A 16,366-nucleotide genomic window follows, 5' to 3' on the forward strand; every position below is an offset into this window, starting at 1 on the left:
CTAGAGGGACATGGCTGCATATGTGAGGGACATGGCTGCATATGTGAGGGACATGGCTAGAGGGACATGGCTGCATATGTGAGGGACATGGCTAGAGGGACATGGCTGCATATGTGAGGGACATGGCTGCATATGTGAGGGACATAGCTAGAGGGACATGGCTGCATATGTGAGGGACATGGCTAGAGGGACATGGCTGCATATGTGAGGGACATGGCTAGAGGGACATGGCTGCATATGTGGGGGACATGGCTGCATATGGGGGGGACATGGCTGCATTTGGGGACACATTTAAAAAAAGTATCGGTATTTGGTATCGGCGACTACTTGAAAAAAAGTATCGGTACTTGTACTCGGTCCTAAAAAAGTGGTATCGGGACAACCCTAATATATACACACACACACTCACAGGCCACTTTATTAGGTACACCTTGCTAGTACAGGGTCGACCCCCTTTTGCCTTCAGAAGTGCCTTAAAGTGGTTTGTACACCCTGTACAACCACTTTTACCTACAGGTAAGCCTAGATTAAGGCTTACCTGTAGGTGCAGGACTAGGAGATATTTACAAAAGAGACAATCACTGATGTCTACGGCGCAGGCGCACTTTAGAAACGGCGATCGTGCCGTTTCTAAAGGAAGGTCATGCCGTGACTGGCGGCTCCCACGCGCATGTGCTGGAGTGACGTCACGCGACTCCGGGCAGTCACAGAGCCGGAGTTCGTGACCCCGTAAGGAAGAGGGGTGAAGAATGGACGCTTCCTACAACAGGGGACAGCGGTGACATTGCAGGCTTCGGATTCAGGTAAGTGAGACATAATGGGCTACTATGCATAGTAGCCCATTATGCTTTACCTTTGAAGGGAAATAAAGAGGAAGTAAAACCCATCAGGCTTTACTTCCTCTTTAATTCCTCATGGCATAGATTCAACAAGGTGTTGGAAACATTCCTCTGAGATTTTGGTCCACAGTGATACAATATTATCACTCAGCTGCTGCAGATTTGTTGGCTGCAAATCCATGATGCGAATCTACCATTCCACCACATCCCAAATGTGCTCTATTGGATTAATATCTGGTGACTGTGGAGGCCTGCAGGCTGAACAAAAAGGCATTGAACCATGTATGGCCACTTTACAAACCTGAGATCTGTCTGGTTATGTGGTGTAAACCTGCTAAATATGATGTTTACTCAAAATATCAAAAGTTAACTCTCATTTTCTTTTCTATCCCATCTAGGAGAGAGATTTGTCTCCAGAGGAGATGGATGGTGAGTCTTTTACTGTTGGTATTTATCCAAAAGCAGCCGATTAGGTTGTTATGTAACCTGGTTACAGCATGGATTTACAGTGATTTTGGGTATTTGCTCACTTCTGTTATCCAAGATAAGTAAAGGCAAAGTAAGGTTAAAGTATTACACATATAGGATCTGTCATGTGTCTAGAAGCCCATTATCCCTTTGCTGATTTTCAATGCAGATTATCAACATGCCTCATTATCAACATTGGACTAATTCAAATGGCAAAGGGTGATCTGCTTGAAATACTAATTGTAACCAATCAGCACTTACTTTTTTTCTTGAAATGGGAGACCAACTAATGTGCAAATTAACTGTCCTCCGATATCCCCTTGAACTTTACATAGTTACATAGTTACATAGTTAGTCAGTTTGACAAAAGACACAAGACAATCCAGGTAAACCATAAAAATAATAATAATAATAATAATATTATTATTAATAATAATATCGTACAATCCCATATAAACAATTCTATACCCACAATTGATCCAGAGGAAGACGAAAAAACCCCAGCAGGACATGATCCAATTTGCTACTTTATTCCTTTAGACAGCCTCATCTACACTGTGTTGGTTGATGCAATTTCTTAAAGAGATTTTACAATCTTTTTTAGCTATTTGTGTAGAAATAATGAGCTTAATTAAAAAAATTATATCAATAAATGTTAGTTTAAAAAAAAAAAAACTTTCCTTATATATAGAAATTAGTTATATGTGTATATTGGGGAAGCATTTTGTTCATTAAATAAACAGGCTGTCCCAATTAGTTTTGTTTTACAGTGCCGCTTACTAAGGCCCAGATTCACAAAGGACTTACGACGGCGCAGCGCCATGCACGCCGTCGTGAGTCCTAATCTGGGCCGTCGTATCTATGCGACTGATTCTTAGAATCAGTTACACATAGATATCCATTAGATCCGACAGGCGTAAGTCTCTTACGCCGTCGGATCTAAACTGCAATTTTTTTTTTTGCCCGCTAGGTGGCGCTTCCGTCGATTTCCCTGTCGAGTATGCAAATTAGCTAGATATGCGAATTCCCGAACGTACGCGCGGCCGACGCAGTAAAGTTACGACGTTTACGTTAGGCTTTTCTATATGAGGCGCAGCCAATGTTAAGTTCCCGCGTCGAAATTTTTAAAAGTTACGTCGTTTGCGTAAGTCGTCCGTGAATGGGGCTGGACGTCAATTACGTTCACGTCGAAACAAATGACGTCCTTGCGACGTCATTTGGAGCAATGCACACTGGGATATTTTAGGGACGGCGCATGCGCTGTTCGTTCGGCGCGGGGACGCACATCATTTAAATGATACACGCCCCCTACCCGCCAAATTTGAATTCCGCCGGGTGATTTACGATACGCCGCCGCAACTTTACAGGCAAGTGCTTTGTGAATAAAGCACTTGCCTGAAAAACTTGCGGCGGCGTAACGTAAATCGGATACGTTACGCCGCCGCACAGATACGCTCGCTGTACCTGAATGGAAATCTCTCAATGAAGGGTTTCTTTGGAAAAAAACGTTGTTGATCAGGGAGGCTTAATTATAGCAGTGATATACCAATAGCCATTGGAGCAGCCTTCAGAGGAACCCATGGGTGCTTTAAAGATTGCCAGGGGTTCTTTGAGCAGTGAACAATGGCTGATTGATCTCCAGTAGGGATGAGCTTTGTGTTCAAGTCGAACCCATGTTCGACTTGAACATCGTATTTTCGACCATTCGTCAAAATACGAACGTTACGGTCCGTTCGCGCCAAATTCGAGTGGCGCGTCACGGCCCATAATTCACTGCGGCATCGCAGTGCATTGCTGGCTGATGATTGGCCAAGCATGCACTATGACCCGCATGCTTGGCCAATCACAGCGCGCAAAAAAGCAGGAGAGCCAGGGTGGCTTTGGCCAATTATGGTTTAGGGGGTTTAGTACACGCCCCACACTATAAGAGGCCACCTGCAGGTCGGCCTTGTGTAGTGTGTTGCGGTGGTGGTTAAAGACAGACAGAGGGAGAGACAGTGTAATTTTTTCTAGGTTAAAGTTACAGTGTGTAGAGGATATATATGCATCCCAGGTGTTGTACATATATTTATACACTGTATAGTTTAGCTAGATCAGCTATTCCTAATTTACTGGCAGGCAGTTGATTGTGCTAGCTGCAGTATTCTCACGTGGTGTACTGCATGTGTCCTCTGTAGTTTGCACCTAAAGCTACTTGGTGTGTACTGCATGTGTCCTCTGTAGTTTGCACCTAAAGCTACTTGGTGTGTACTGCACGTGTCCTCTGTAGTTTGTACTTAAAGCTACTTGGTGTGTACTGCACGTGTCCTCTGTAGTTTGCACCTAAAGCTACTTGGTGTGTACTGCACAGGTCCTCTGTAGTTTGCACCTAAAGCTACTTGGTGTGTATTGCCTGTGTCCTCTGTAGTTTGCACCTAAAGCTACTTGGTGTGTACTGCACGTGTCCTCTGTAGTTTGCACCTAAAGCTATTTGATGTGTACTGCACGTGTCCTCTGTAGTTTGCACCTAAAGCTACTTGGTGTGTACTGCCCGTGTCCTCTGTAGTTTGCACCTAAAGCTACTTGGTGTGTACAGCACGTGTCCTCTGTAGTTTGCACCTAAAGCTACTTGGTGTGTACTGCACATGTCCTCTGTAGTTTGCACCTAAAGCTACTTCGTGTGTACTGCCCGTGTCCTCTGTAGTTTGCACCTAAAGCTACTTGGTGTGTACTGCACGTGTCCTCTGTAGTTTGCACCTAAAGCTACTTGGTGTGTACTGCACGTTTCCTCTGTAGTTTGCACCTAAAGCTACTTGGTGTGTACTGGCCGTGTCCTCTGTAGTTTGCACCTAAAGCTACTTGGTGTGTACTGCACGTGTCCTCTGTAGTTTGCACCTAAAGCTACTTGGTGTGTACTGCCCGTGTCCTCTGCAGTTTGCACCTAAAGCTACTTGGTGTGTACTGGCCGTGTCCTCTGTAGTTTGCACTTAAAGCTACTTGGTGTGTACTGCATGTGTCCTCTGTAGTTTGCACCTAAAGCTACTTGGTGTGTACTGCACGTGTCCTCTGTAGTTTGTACTTAAAGCTACTTGGTGTGTACTGCACGTGTCCTCTGTAGTTTGCACCTAAAGCTACTTGGTGTGTACTGCACAGGTCCTCTGCAGTTTGCACCTAAAGCTACTTGGTGTGTATTGCCTGTGTCCTCTGTAGTTTGCACCTAAAGCTACTTGGTGTGTACTGCACGTGTCCTCTGTAGTTTGCACCTAAAGCTATTTGATGTGTACTGCACGTGTCCTCTGTAGTTTGCACCTAACGCTACTTGGTGTGTACTGCCCGTGTCCTCTGTAGTTTGCACCTAAAGCTACTTGGTGTGTACAGCACGTGTCCTCTGTAGTTTGCACCTAAAGCTACTTGGTGTGTACTGCACGTGTCCTCTGTAGTTTGCACCTAAAGCTACTTGGTGTGTACTGCCGTGTCCTCTGCAGTTTGCACCTAAAGCTACTTGGTGTGTACTGGCCGTGTCCTCTGTAGTTTGCACCTAAAGCTACTTGGTGTGTACTGCATGTGTCCTCTGTAGTTTGCACCTAAAGCTACTTGGTGTGTACTGCACGTGTCCTCTGTAGTTTGCACCTAAAGCTACTTGGTGTGTACTGCACGTGTCCTCTGTAGTTTGCACCTAAAGCTACTTGGTGTGTACTGCACGTTTCCTCTGTAGTTTGCACCTAAAGCTACTTGGTGTGTACTGGCCGTGTCCTCTGTAGTTTGCACCTAAAGCTACTTGGTGTGTACTGCACGTGTCCTCTGTAGTTTGCACCTAAAGCTACTTGGTGTGTACTGCCCGTGTCCTCTGCAGTTTGCACCTAAAGCTACTTGGTGTGTACTGGCCGTGTCCTCTGTAGTTTGCACCTAAAGCTACTTGGTGTGTACTGCATGTGTCCTCTGTAGTTTGCACCTAAAGCTACTTGGTGTGTACTGCACGTGTCCTCTGTAGTTTGTACTTAAAGCTACTTGGTGTGTACTGCACGTGTCCTCTGTAGTTTGCACCTAAAGCTACTTGGTGTGTACTGCACAGGTCCTCTGTAGTTTGCACCTAAAGCTACTTGGTGTGTATTGCCTGTGTCCTCTGTAGTTTGCACCTAAAGCTACTTGGTGTGTACTGCACGTGTCCTCTGTAGTTTGCACCTAAAGCTATTTGATGTGTACTGCACGTGTCCTCTGTAGTTTGCACCTAACGCTACTTGGTGTGTACTGCCCGTGTCCTCTGTAGTTTGCACCTAAAGCTACTTGGTGTGTACAGCACGTGTCCTCTGTAGTTTGCACCTAAAGCTACTTGGTGTGTACTGCACGTGTCCTCTGTAGTTTGCACCTAAAGCTACTTGGTGTGTACTGCCCGTGTCCTCTGCAGTTTGCACCTAAAGCTACTTGGTGTGTACTGGCCGTGTCCTCTGTAGTTTGCACCTAAAGCTACTTGGTGTGTACTGCATGTGTCCTCTGTAGTTTGCACCTAAAGCTACTTGGTGTGTACTGCACGTGTCCTCTGTAGTTTGTACTTAAAGCTACTTGGTGTGTACTGCACGTGTCCTCTGTAGTTTGCACTTAAAGCTACTTGGTGTGTACTGCACGTGTCCTCTGTAGTTTGCACCTAAAGCTACTTGGTGTGTACTGCACGTGTCCTCTGTAGTTTGCACCTAAAGCTACTTGGTGTGTACAGGCCGTGTCCTCTGTAGTTTGCACCCAAAGCTACTTGTTGTGTACTGCCCGTGTCCTCTGTAGTTTGCACCTAAAACTACTTGGTGTGTACTGCATGTGTCCTCTGTAGTTTGCACCTAAAGCTACTTGGTGTGTACTGCACGTGTCCTCTGTAGTTTGCACCTAAAGCTACTTGGTGTGTACTGCCCGTGTCCTCTACAGTTTGCACCTAAAGCTACTTGGTGTGTACTGCCCGTGTCCTCTACAGTTTGCACCTAAAGCTACGAGGTGTGTGTACTGCCTTTGTCCTCTGCAGGCCATTAGTATGTCTGGAAGGGCAACAAGGAGAGGCAGAGAGTCACGAGGGCAAGCAGGCTCTGCGTCTAGAGGCAACAGTGCTGGTCGTGGACACGGTGCATCCTCATCAGCCCGTGGCCGTTGGACACGCTCGTCTTTGTTTTCGGCAGCTGGCCGTGTTGAGCCGCAACATGCCGAAGACTTGGTAGAGTGGATGACCAAGCCGTCCTCATCCTCCTCATCCTCTCTCACCCAGGCTCAGGGTACTTTGTCTGGCTAAGCAGTTGCCAAGGCGTCCTCTTCCCTCTGCTCAATGGCGTCAGTCACTCCTTCCCTAGCCCCACCATGTCCTCCTAAGGAGTCCCCCGAACTGTTTGAACACAGTGTTGGGTACATGCTGCATGAGGATGCACAGCGTTTTGAAGGCTCCGATGATGGTACACAGCTAGAGGAAGGCAGTAACATGAGCCCAGAGAGAGGGGGTGCCCAAGAAGGACAGCAATCTGGCAGTCATGTTCCCCCAGCTGTAGCATACTGCCAGGTTTTCTACAGTTATGAGGAGGGAGGGGATGATGAGGTCACTGACTCTACGTGGGTGCCTGATAGGAGAGAGGAGGAGGAGGAGGCACATCTCCAACAAGGCAGGATGCCCTTCAGGGGCCAGCTTAAGCGCAGCACACCGACTGCATCACAACACAGAGCTACGCGTTCTTTGGTGTGGACCTTTTTTGAGACGAGTGAATCAGATCGCACCACTGCTATTTGCAACATATGTCTCAAGCGTATCTCGCATGGCCAAAACATCACCCGCTTGGGCACCACATGCTTGACCAGACATATGTCGACCTGCCATGCAGTTCGTTGGCAAACGTACCTCAAAGACCCACACCAAAGAACAAAGCGGACCTCATCTTGCCCCTCATCAGCTGGGATCTCCAACCCCACTATACCCTCAGTCCTCTCTGAAGCCTGCACTGATAGGACTGAAGGTGTAGAATTAGGTGTGTCACAGCCTAGTACATGCAGGCAATCTACTATCGGCACACCGATGGCAGATTGTACCAGGCAAATTTCCCTGCCCCAGCTGCTGCAGCGCCGAAAGAAGTTCTCTCCCAGCCATCCACATGCCCAGCGGTTGAATGCTAGCTTAGCTAAATTGCTAGCACTTTAACTGCTGCCTTTTCAGTTGGTAGATTCTGCCCCCTTCCGTGAGTTTGTGGAATGTGCGGTACCTCAGTGGCAAGTTCCCAAACACCTTTTTCTCAAGGAAGGCGATTCCGGCTCTCTACCGGCATGTGGAAGGCAATGTCCATGCCTCGCTGGACAGGGCGGTCAGTGGTAAGGTGCATATTACCGCTGACTCATGGTCCAGCAGGCATGGACAGGGACGTTACCTATCTTTCACGGCACATTGGGTGACTCTGCTGGCAGCTGGGAAGGACGCAGGACAAGGTATAGTAATGTTGGAGGTTGTTCCACCACCACGCCTCCAAAATGCTACTACTGATTGTGACACACCTCTCTCCTCCACCCCCTCCTCTTTTTCTTCCTCTGTGGCCTCTTCCTGTGCTGATGTGTCCTCAGAACCAGCGGTGCTCCGTAGGCGTTCAAGGGGCTACGCAGGTATGGCAGCAGAACTGGGTCAGGGGAGCTTGTTTTTTTTCCCCACGCCAGTGGGCCTTGATCAGGGATGCATGCACTGTCCTGTCACCATTTGAGGAGGCTACGAGGATGGTGAGTAGTGACAGTGTATGCATCAGTGAGACTGTCACTCTTATTCACATGTTGGAGCACACGCTGCATGGAAAAATGGACAGGGCCCTTGAGGCAGAACAGAGGGGGGAAGAGAAGGACTTTATCTAGACAGTGTTCCTGCTTGCCTGCGTATCACACAGGAAGAGGAGGAGGAGGAGGATTGTGTCAGCATGGAGGTGGAGCCTAGCACTCAGCATCAGCAGCAGTCTTCAAGGGATCAATTACAGTCCCAAGGAACCCATGGACTTGTACGTGGCTGGGATGCGGATCATGTCGTCCTCAGTGACCCAGAGGACTTCGCATCCGAATGCCTCAGCAAACCTACGCTGCATGGCCTCCCTGATCCTGCAAAGAGTGCGGAAGGATCCTCGTATTCGTGCTATCAAGGAGAGGGATCATTACTGGCAACTCTCCTTGATCCACGTTACAAGAATAAGGTTGCGGACCTTATCTTGACGGCGCAGAGGGAGCAGAAGATGTAACATCTTCGGGAGGCCTTGCAGAAAGGTCTGTGCAACGCGTTCCCAGAGACTTGGAGGTCACAAAATCCTGGTCCTGGACAACGTGTTGCTGAGGCTCCGGTCAGTCACAGAAGGAGCGGTGGAGAAGGTAGCCGTCTGACCGATGTGTTCCGCCCCAAGGTATGACCGGTTCCAGCAACCATCGCCAGCGTCTGTTTTACATGGTGCAGGAATACCTAGGGGCAAGATCAGACTTGGACACCTCTCCCACCAAAAATCCTCTGGCTTACTGGGTCTTGAGGATGGATCACTGGCCAAAGCTTGCACGGTACGCAATTGAGCTACTGGCTTGTCCTGCATCCAGCGTTCTTTCAGAACGCACATTCAGTGCTGCTGGAGGCTTTGTAACCCATCACAGGGTGCACCTCTCCACCGACTCGGTCGATCGACTGACCTTCATAAAAATGAATCAGGCTTGGATCACCACCAGCTACCAAGCACCTGATGCTGATGTAACTGAATCATTTTTTTTTAAATGTCAGATCCCTTCAAGACTGCCTATGCTGATGCTGAGTGACTATCCTGTTATGCTGAGTGAATATCCTTTTCCTCCTCAATGATCTTGCTGATAGCTTGTAATAACATTGTTGGTTCTGGACACTGCCACCAGTGCCTAAGGCCCAATTTTTCTGCCCCTGTTTAACAGGGGCGTGTAATTACAATTTTTGATACAATGTTTTGCAGCGGGCTCATTCCTGCGCTCCAACTAGAGTATCTGTGAGGGGTTGCAGTGTTGTGGCACCAGTGCCTAAGGCCCAATTTTTCTGCCCCTGTTTAACAGGGGCGTGTATTACAATTTTTGATGCAATACTTTGCATCGGGCTCATTGCTGCGCTCCAACTAGAGTATGTGTGAGGGGTTGCAGTGTTGTGGCACCAGTGCCTAAAGCCCAATTTTTCTGCCCCTGTTTAACAGGGGCGTGTAATTACAATTTTTGATGCAATACTTTGCAGCGGGCTCATTGCTGCGCTCCAACTAGATTATCTGTGAGGGGTTGCAGTGTTGTGGCACCAGCACCAGTGCCTAAGGCCCAATTTTTCTGCCCCTGTTTAACAGGGGCGTGTAATTACAATTTTTGATGCAATACTTTGCAGCGGGCTCATTGCTGCGCTCCAACTGGAGTATCTGTGAGGGGTTGCAGTGTTGTGGCACCAGCACCAGTGTCTAAGGCCCAATTTCTCTGCCCCTGTTCAACAGGGGCATGTAATTACAATTCTTGATCTAATATTTCACAGCAGGACGTTCCAGCGCCCACCAAGACTTACTGTGAGGGCTTACAGTGTTGTGGCAACACCAACACCTAGGGCCCAAATTTATGCAGAGTATATACGGCAGGCCCCTACTTTAAAACATCCAACTTACAAACGACTCCTACTTGCAAACGGAAGGAGACAACAGGAAGTGAGAGGAAATCTACCCCTAGGAAGGGACATTCTCTTCTGTAAAAGGTGTCTCCTGTCCACTGATGCTTTATCACCAATCCTTGTTTCACAAAAAAAAAAATCATTTGTCATTGGGACAGAAAGTGAGGTGCAATCTTCTGAACAGATGCACACAGACAGCAAAACAAATGTTACAGGGGTGATAACCCTTCTCTATGTTTTCAGAAAAGCTTAAAAAAAGATTTTATGGCTGAAGCTACACTTTAAAGAAGTTCCAGTTAAAAATTACTAACAGATTCTACTTAACAACAAACCTACAGTCCCTGTCTTGTTTGCACCGCCTGTATACTGCTGTTCAAAGTATATAGGGTCAAAGGGGCTTGTAATGACCTGGGGGAGGGGGGGCGGGGAAACCCATGCTATTTTTCTCAGTGATTTTCATCCATATTGCAGGGACCAAACATTACATTAAAGCCGCAAGCAATTAAATTACTTTTTTCTTATAATAATCTCATTTTGTGCAGGAACAGTTCTAAACAAGTTTCACTTCACAGGCATACAATAGACCAGGGGTGTCCTACCCTTTGAAGAGTGAGGGCCACTTAAGCGGCTTAGTAACCGGTCGCGGGCCACAATGAGCGGCGCGGGTGGATTACAGGCTTGTGTCCACTATGCATATGGAAAGAGGACACAGACATAGCCCACTCTACTCTATGGGCCCTCTGATCCAATCCGTCTAAATGGAAGAGACATAAGACCGTTTACATCACTGCTCCATAGAGATAAATGGAGGGTTGGACCGATTGCGTGAAAGGGGACTAAGTCTGCTTTCACACTAATGCACTGCAGTTTACCCGCACCGTGGGTGCACCTCAGTGCACCTGTGGCTTTCCTATTGGTAAGCTGCACTTTGCCGTAGAATTCTTCAGGCAAAGTGCATTTGGGATTTGGCCTATGACAGGAGCCAGTGCTATACAGGAAGCATCAGCTTATGTGGCTCTGCTGCGCAGCCACTTGCTTGTGCTATCGCTGGCTTCATTCACAAAACTGATGCTCTGGGATGGCTGGTCGGCAACCCGCAATCTGGGCTTGCCGACCCACCATCCCAGAGCAGGAGGTCGTGGGCCACATCAGAGGGTTTGGCACCCCTGCTATAGACACCCAGCAGGTACGATATTTAAAGGATTTATTTTTTTCACTTTAAGCATCATTAAAATCGCTGCTCCAGAAAAAACTACCGTTTTTAAAACTTTTTTTCCCATTGATACATGTTCCCTGGGGCAAGACCCGGGTCCCCAAACCCGTTTTCAGACAATAACTTGCATATTAGGCTTTAAAATGAGCACTTTTAAATTTGAACGTTCGAGTCCCATTGACGTCAATAGGGTTCTAAATGTTTGCGTTCAGTCCTAATCTCCAGCCTGTTTGCAGTCTTTCCCCTTGTCACACAAGGAGTAACCATTAACACCCATCACCAATGATATTTTTAGTGGTTTGCAAGGAAGGAATTCTTTCTGTTAACTACGAATGTAGGGAGGGTTTATCCCAATGATCATTGGCATAAGGGGGATGCTTTACTGAGCACCTGTAAGGCCTCGTACACACAAACAGAAATCCGCGCGGACAAGATACGCGGTGATGTGGCTGCGCCATCGCCGCGACGATTACGCGGCCCTGGAAGGTCAATGCTTCCACACATGCGTCGAATCACTTCAACGCATGCGAGGGCTTTCGGGCGAGCGGACATGTACGGTGAGTCTGTACAGACGACCGAACATGTCCGACGGACAGGTTTCCAGCGGACATGTTTCTTAGCATGCTAAGAAATTTTTGTCCGCTGGAAAACGGTCGGCTGGACAAATGTCCGCTGGAAACCTGTCCGATAGGCCATACACACGACCGAACATGTCCGCTGAAACTGGTCCGGGGACCAGTTTCAGCGGACATGTTCGGGCGTGTGTACGGGGCCTTAGTGGAATTCTGTCCTTTGTAGGTGAAATTCTGTCCACTGTCCACCATTGTACCAGGGCATTCTTTCCACTTTCCATGAACTCAAGGAGGACTTCTCTATTGACCACCACTGTAAGGGGTTCTTGATTTCTATATTTACAATTTACTGATCACACCATTTCAAAATGAACTGTAGATGTATTCATTTTACCAGGGATTCCCTGAGAACTTCAGGCATATTTATAAAGCAGGGAAGGGGACCTTCACCAAACATTCACTTCAAGTGTACGTTCCTGGTGCATGTGTTTTAAAGTGGTTGTAAACCCTCTCCTATACCTAGTGAAGTGAATAGCCTGAGATGATACAGAGAGATGAAACAAATCTCCCTACAAAAGTTTTACTTATATATCTGTCTTTCCCTTTCTGCACTCTTTGGAAAGTGCAGATCGTGTTAGAAATCTTTCTTACTTTTCCAGCAGTGGCTGTGGAGTCTGGGCTTACACTGTGTGAGATCTGATTGGAGGAAAATCACACACCCCCACTCCACATAAGCAGAGGAACAAAGGAACATGCAGAGCTGTACTCTTAATAGATCAGCTTTCTGCTAATCTCCCTCTAAGCTTCCTCCCTGACAAAAAATTTCAGCTGCTGTTATCTCCTGTGTCGGAGAACTTGTCAGAAGTGACTCATGCTGATCCAAGGTACTGGGTACCATGTGATTGATGTGGGTGGTATCACAGAAATCACATGGTATTACATTGCTGATCCCTTCACTTTCCAATACAGCCAAAAGTAGAACCTCTGCTTATTTGCTTCCTCCCCCCTCTGATGCCACATTTGGCACCTTTCAGGAGGGAGGAGGGGAATGGGTACCTGTTTTTGACAAGTACTCGTACCCACTTCTGGGAGACTGCACCATGGTGCGGTTCCTCGGAAGTTCAGCCCCCCTCCTCCTTCCTTCGTAGACGGGCCAGTTAGAAGAAGCAGTGCGTTTTGCGCATGCACAGTAAGGAACCGGCTGTGAACCTGAAAGGCTTCACTGCCAGTTCCCTTACTAGTAATTGCGCCGGTGGCAGAACCCGAAGTAAACTGGGGTGCCGACATCGTGGGCTCCCTGGACAGGTAAGTGTCCATATATTAAAAGTCAGCAGCTACAGTATTTGTAGCTGCTGACTTTAAAAAAAAAAATCCCTAGGTGGAACTCCGCTTTAACCCTTGACTGGTGTACTACTAGTGTCTTTGCTACTTAAACCAATAACAAACCCCAAAACCTCTTAACCCCCTATATAAACCACGCAACACCTTCTGTATTAAATGGCCACTAAAGGCCCCTTTATTTAATACCAAAAGGTAAATAATAAAATACCATTTATAAAAATATATATCTTTATAAAACTTTATATATATATTTACCAAAAATAGAATAAATTAACCCAAACACAACAATTATACAAAACTGCTGTAAATGAGGGGTTCCTGAGAGAAGGGAAAGAAAAAGTGCTAGGTAATTGGCTGTACTCCATCAGGAAGCATCCTGGCCTCTAGCCCTGCTCCAATCAGCTCACGAGACAATGACTTCCTCCTTCATTTCACTCTTCAGCACGATTGACCAATAGCCCCCACCTAACCAGATAGGGAAGTTGCCCATCCCATGACAGGCCCCAACCATCCCATGACCAACCATCTCAGGTATATACATCCCATATATATATACCAACCACCACCCAACCCTCAGGAACCCCAGACCAATGCCAACGTCCACCTGAAACACAAAAATAACATTAAAAACAAATACCCATACCAGACATTTCCACAGGAAGGGAGGGAAAAAACAGTCTGTGTGTTACCTCTACCATGAATAGGGCCGGAATGACCAGCCCCGCCCACCCACTACTTTTTACAAACCCTCCTCGTGCTAGGTAACCCCACCCCTAAGACCTCACTTCCCTATCCTGTGAGTGCACTGCACAGTGTTCCCCCAGTCATGTGGCCCCTCCGCCCGGGTTTCTTTATCTCTATGATGCCACTGTATGTGACCAGTACACTAACCCCTTCACTTCTTCCTTCCTCCTTGTATGACCTGTACATTAATGTATCTGATGCATCATTCGAAAAATGTATGTTTAGCAGCCTCAGTACAGGCATGTTTCTTCATTTCCAAATTATTTTGGCAAAACATTAGATCACCTCGGGGTGTCTACTTTACAACAAAGGGTCATTTTGGGGATTTTCATACTATTTTGCCATTTGTATTTTACACGCTATAAGGGAACAGATGTTTTTGTAGAAAATAAAACACACAGTGGTTTTTAAATACCACCAAAAGAAAGCTCTATCTACAAAAAAATATATCAAATTAATTTGGGTACAGTGTTGCATGACAGCGTAATTGTCAGTTATTAGAGCAAAAAAATGGCCTGGTAATGAAGGGGTATTACAGACTGGTAAACTAGATGATCTTTTTCTAACCTGACCTACTAAGTAACTATGTTTGGTGAATGACAGAGTTACATAGTCACATAGTTTGGTTGAAAAAAGACACAAGTCCATACACTTTAACCCACAGAGAAAAAAAACACACACAAAGTTTCATATACACAAGCCTATACCCACAGTTAATCCAGAGGAAAGAAAAAAAAAATCCCCCAATAAACCATTAAACATGATCCAATTAGCTCCAGCAGAGAAATAAATACCTTCCTGATCCCCCATGAGGCAATCAGATATTCTCTGGATCAGCTGTACCTATAAATATTAATATCCAGGTAAAGTTTGTGCATTTAGGTAAGAATCCAGGCCTTTAAAAAAATCTACTGAGCTTGCCAGAATCAGCTTTTAAGTGAGTCTATGCCACATTTTCACAGCTCTTACTGTTTTTGGTGGTTAAATCTCTTTTCCTCCAGACATACAGGGGTAGATTCAGGAAGCTTTTACGGCGGCGTATTTCCAGATATGCCGCCGTAATTTCAAATCTGTGCCGGCGTATCGTTACGCCGATTCTCAAAGGCAGATACGCTAAAAAAATAGGCTTCCTCTGCCGACGTAACTTGAATGCGGCGGCGTAGAATTGTGTGCAATATTACATTGTCCGCTAGGGGCGCTTCTGTTGTTTTCGGCGTAGAATATGCAAATTACCTAGATACGCCGATTCACAAACGTACATACGACCGGCGCAATTTATTTACGTCGTTTACGTTAGGCTTTTTCGGCGTAAGGTTGCTCCTGCTATTAGGTGGCGCAGCCAATGTTAAGTATGGACGTCGTTCCCGCTTCGAAATTTGAATTTATTACGTTGTTTGCGTAAGTCGTTCACAAATAGGGCTGGACATAATTTAGGTTCACGTCGAAAGCAATGACGATTTGCGTCGGAATTTCGAGCATGCGCACTGGTATTTTTTCATGAACAGCGCATGCGCCGTTCGTAAAAAAACGTAAAATACGCGGGGTCAACCTAATTTAAGTAAAACACGCCCCCCGCAACATCATTTGAATGACGCGCGCTTACACCGGCCCCATTTACTATACGCCACCGTAAGTTAGGAGGCAAGTGATTTGTGAATACAGCACTTGCCTCTCAAACTTACGGCGGCGCAGCGTAAATACGATATGCTGCGCCGCCGTAAGAAGGGGCGCAGCTACCTGAATCCAGCCCACAGAGTGCCTCCTTCCCAGATAGCAAGCAATTGTGCTGCAAGTTTTAAAATGACTTGCTAAGCTATTGCTAGACTTACCAGGCTTCACAGGTTTGTTGCACTATTGCAGCAAGTCCACATTGCATGACTTCAGATCAACTTTATTTGCAAACATTCTGCAAGTCTGTTGCGAGTTCTGGTTCAGTTATGTTGTGCAATAGTCATCCCAACACCCGGTCATTGTGGCTGAATTTTTATGCTGTAGACTTGCAGAGCTCTTGCTGTAGACTCATCACTGCAACTTTGCTCTTGCTAGAGACTTGCCACGCAAATTTGCTACAAATTGGAAAAGTGTCAACTAGAACTTGTGCTTCAAGTGCTCTGCAAGTGTACAACTTACCAGTAGGGTTGAGCGAACCCGAACTGTAAAGTTCGGGTTCGGTACAGACTTTGGTTTTTTTTTGCTCCCGAACCCGAATAATTGGAAAAAGTCCGGGTTCGGGTTCGGAGTTCGGGTATGTTTTGGCGCGCTGCACGGCAGCCAATCGCCATTTGTTTTACAACTGTAACTGGGAACTGATCACAGCCATGCCTACTTATGGCATGGCTGTGATTGGCCAGTGCAGCATGTGACCCAGCATGTGACCAGCCTCTATATTAGATCGAGGCACACAGCACAGATCGTCACTCTGCTTTAGTTATGATAGGGAAAGGCTGCTGATTCTTCTGCTTAGGGACAGTGTCAGTGAGGTTTTATCCTGCTTCATACATCTAAACAAGCATTATTTATTCATAGAACTCCGCTCTAGTTATGACAGGGAGAGGCTGCTGAATCATTCTTAGGGAAAGTGTCA

At 46.6% G+C, this 16,366-nt stretch overlaps 1 protein-coding gene across 2 annotated transcripts in view; it reads left to right on the forward strand.

Moving 5' to 3' along the window:
• The window catches only part of LOC120909150 (calcium-binding protein 2-like), an 82,581-nt gene that overhangs the window by 12,220 nt on the left and 53,995 nt on the right, over positions 1-16,366 (forward strand). For both annotated transcript variants that reach the window (XM_040320838.1, XM_040320837.1), the window contains exon 2: positions 1,238-1,268. In XM_040320838.1, coding sequence (XP_040176772.1) covers positions 1,238-1,268 — 31 coding nt within the window. The remainder of the gene's footprint in view (positions 1-1,237; positions 1,269-16,366) is intronic.

The sequence above is a fragment of the Rana temporaria genome, chromosome 8, assembly GCF_905171775.1.
Source record: "Rana temporaria chromosome 8, aRanTem1.1, whole genome shotgun sequence".
NCBI classification, from domain to species: Eukaryota; Metazoa; Chordata; class Amphibia; order Anura; family Ranidae; genus Rana; species Rana temporaria.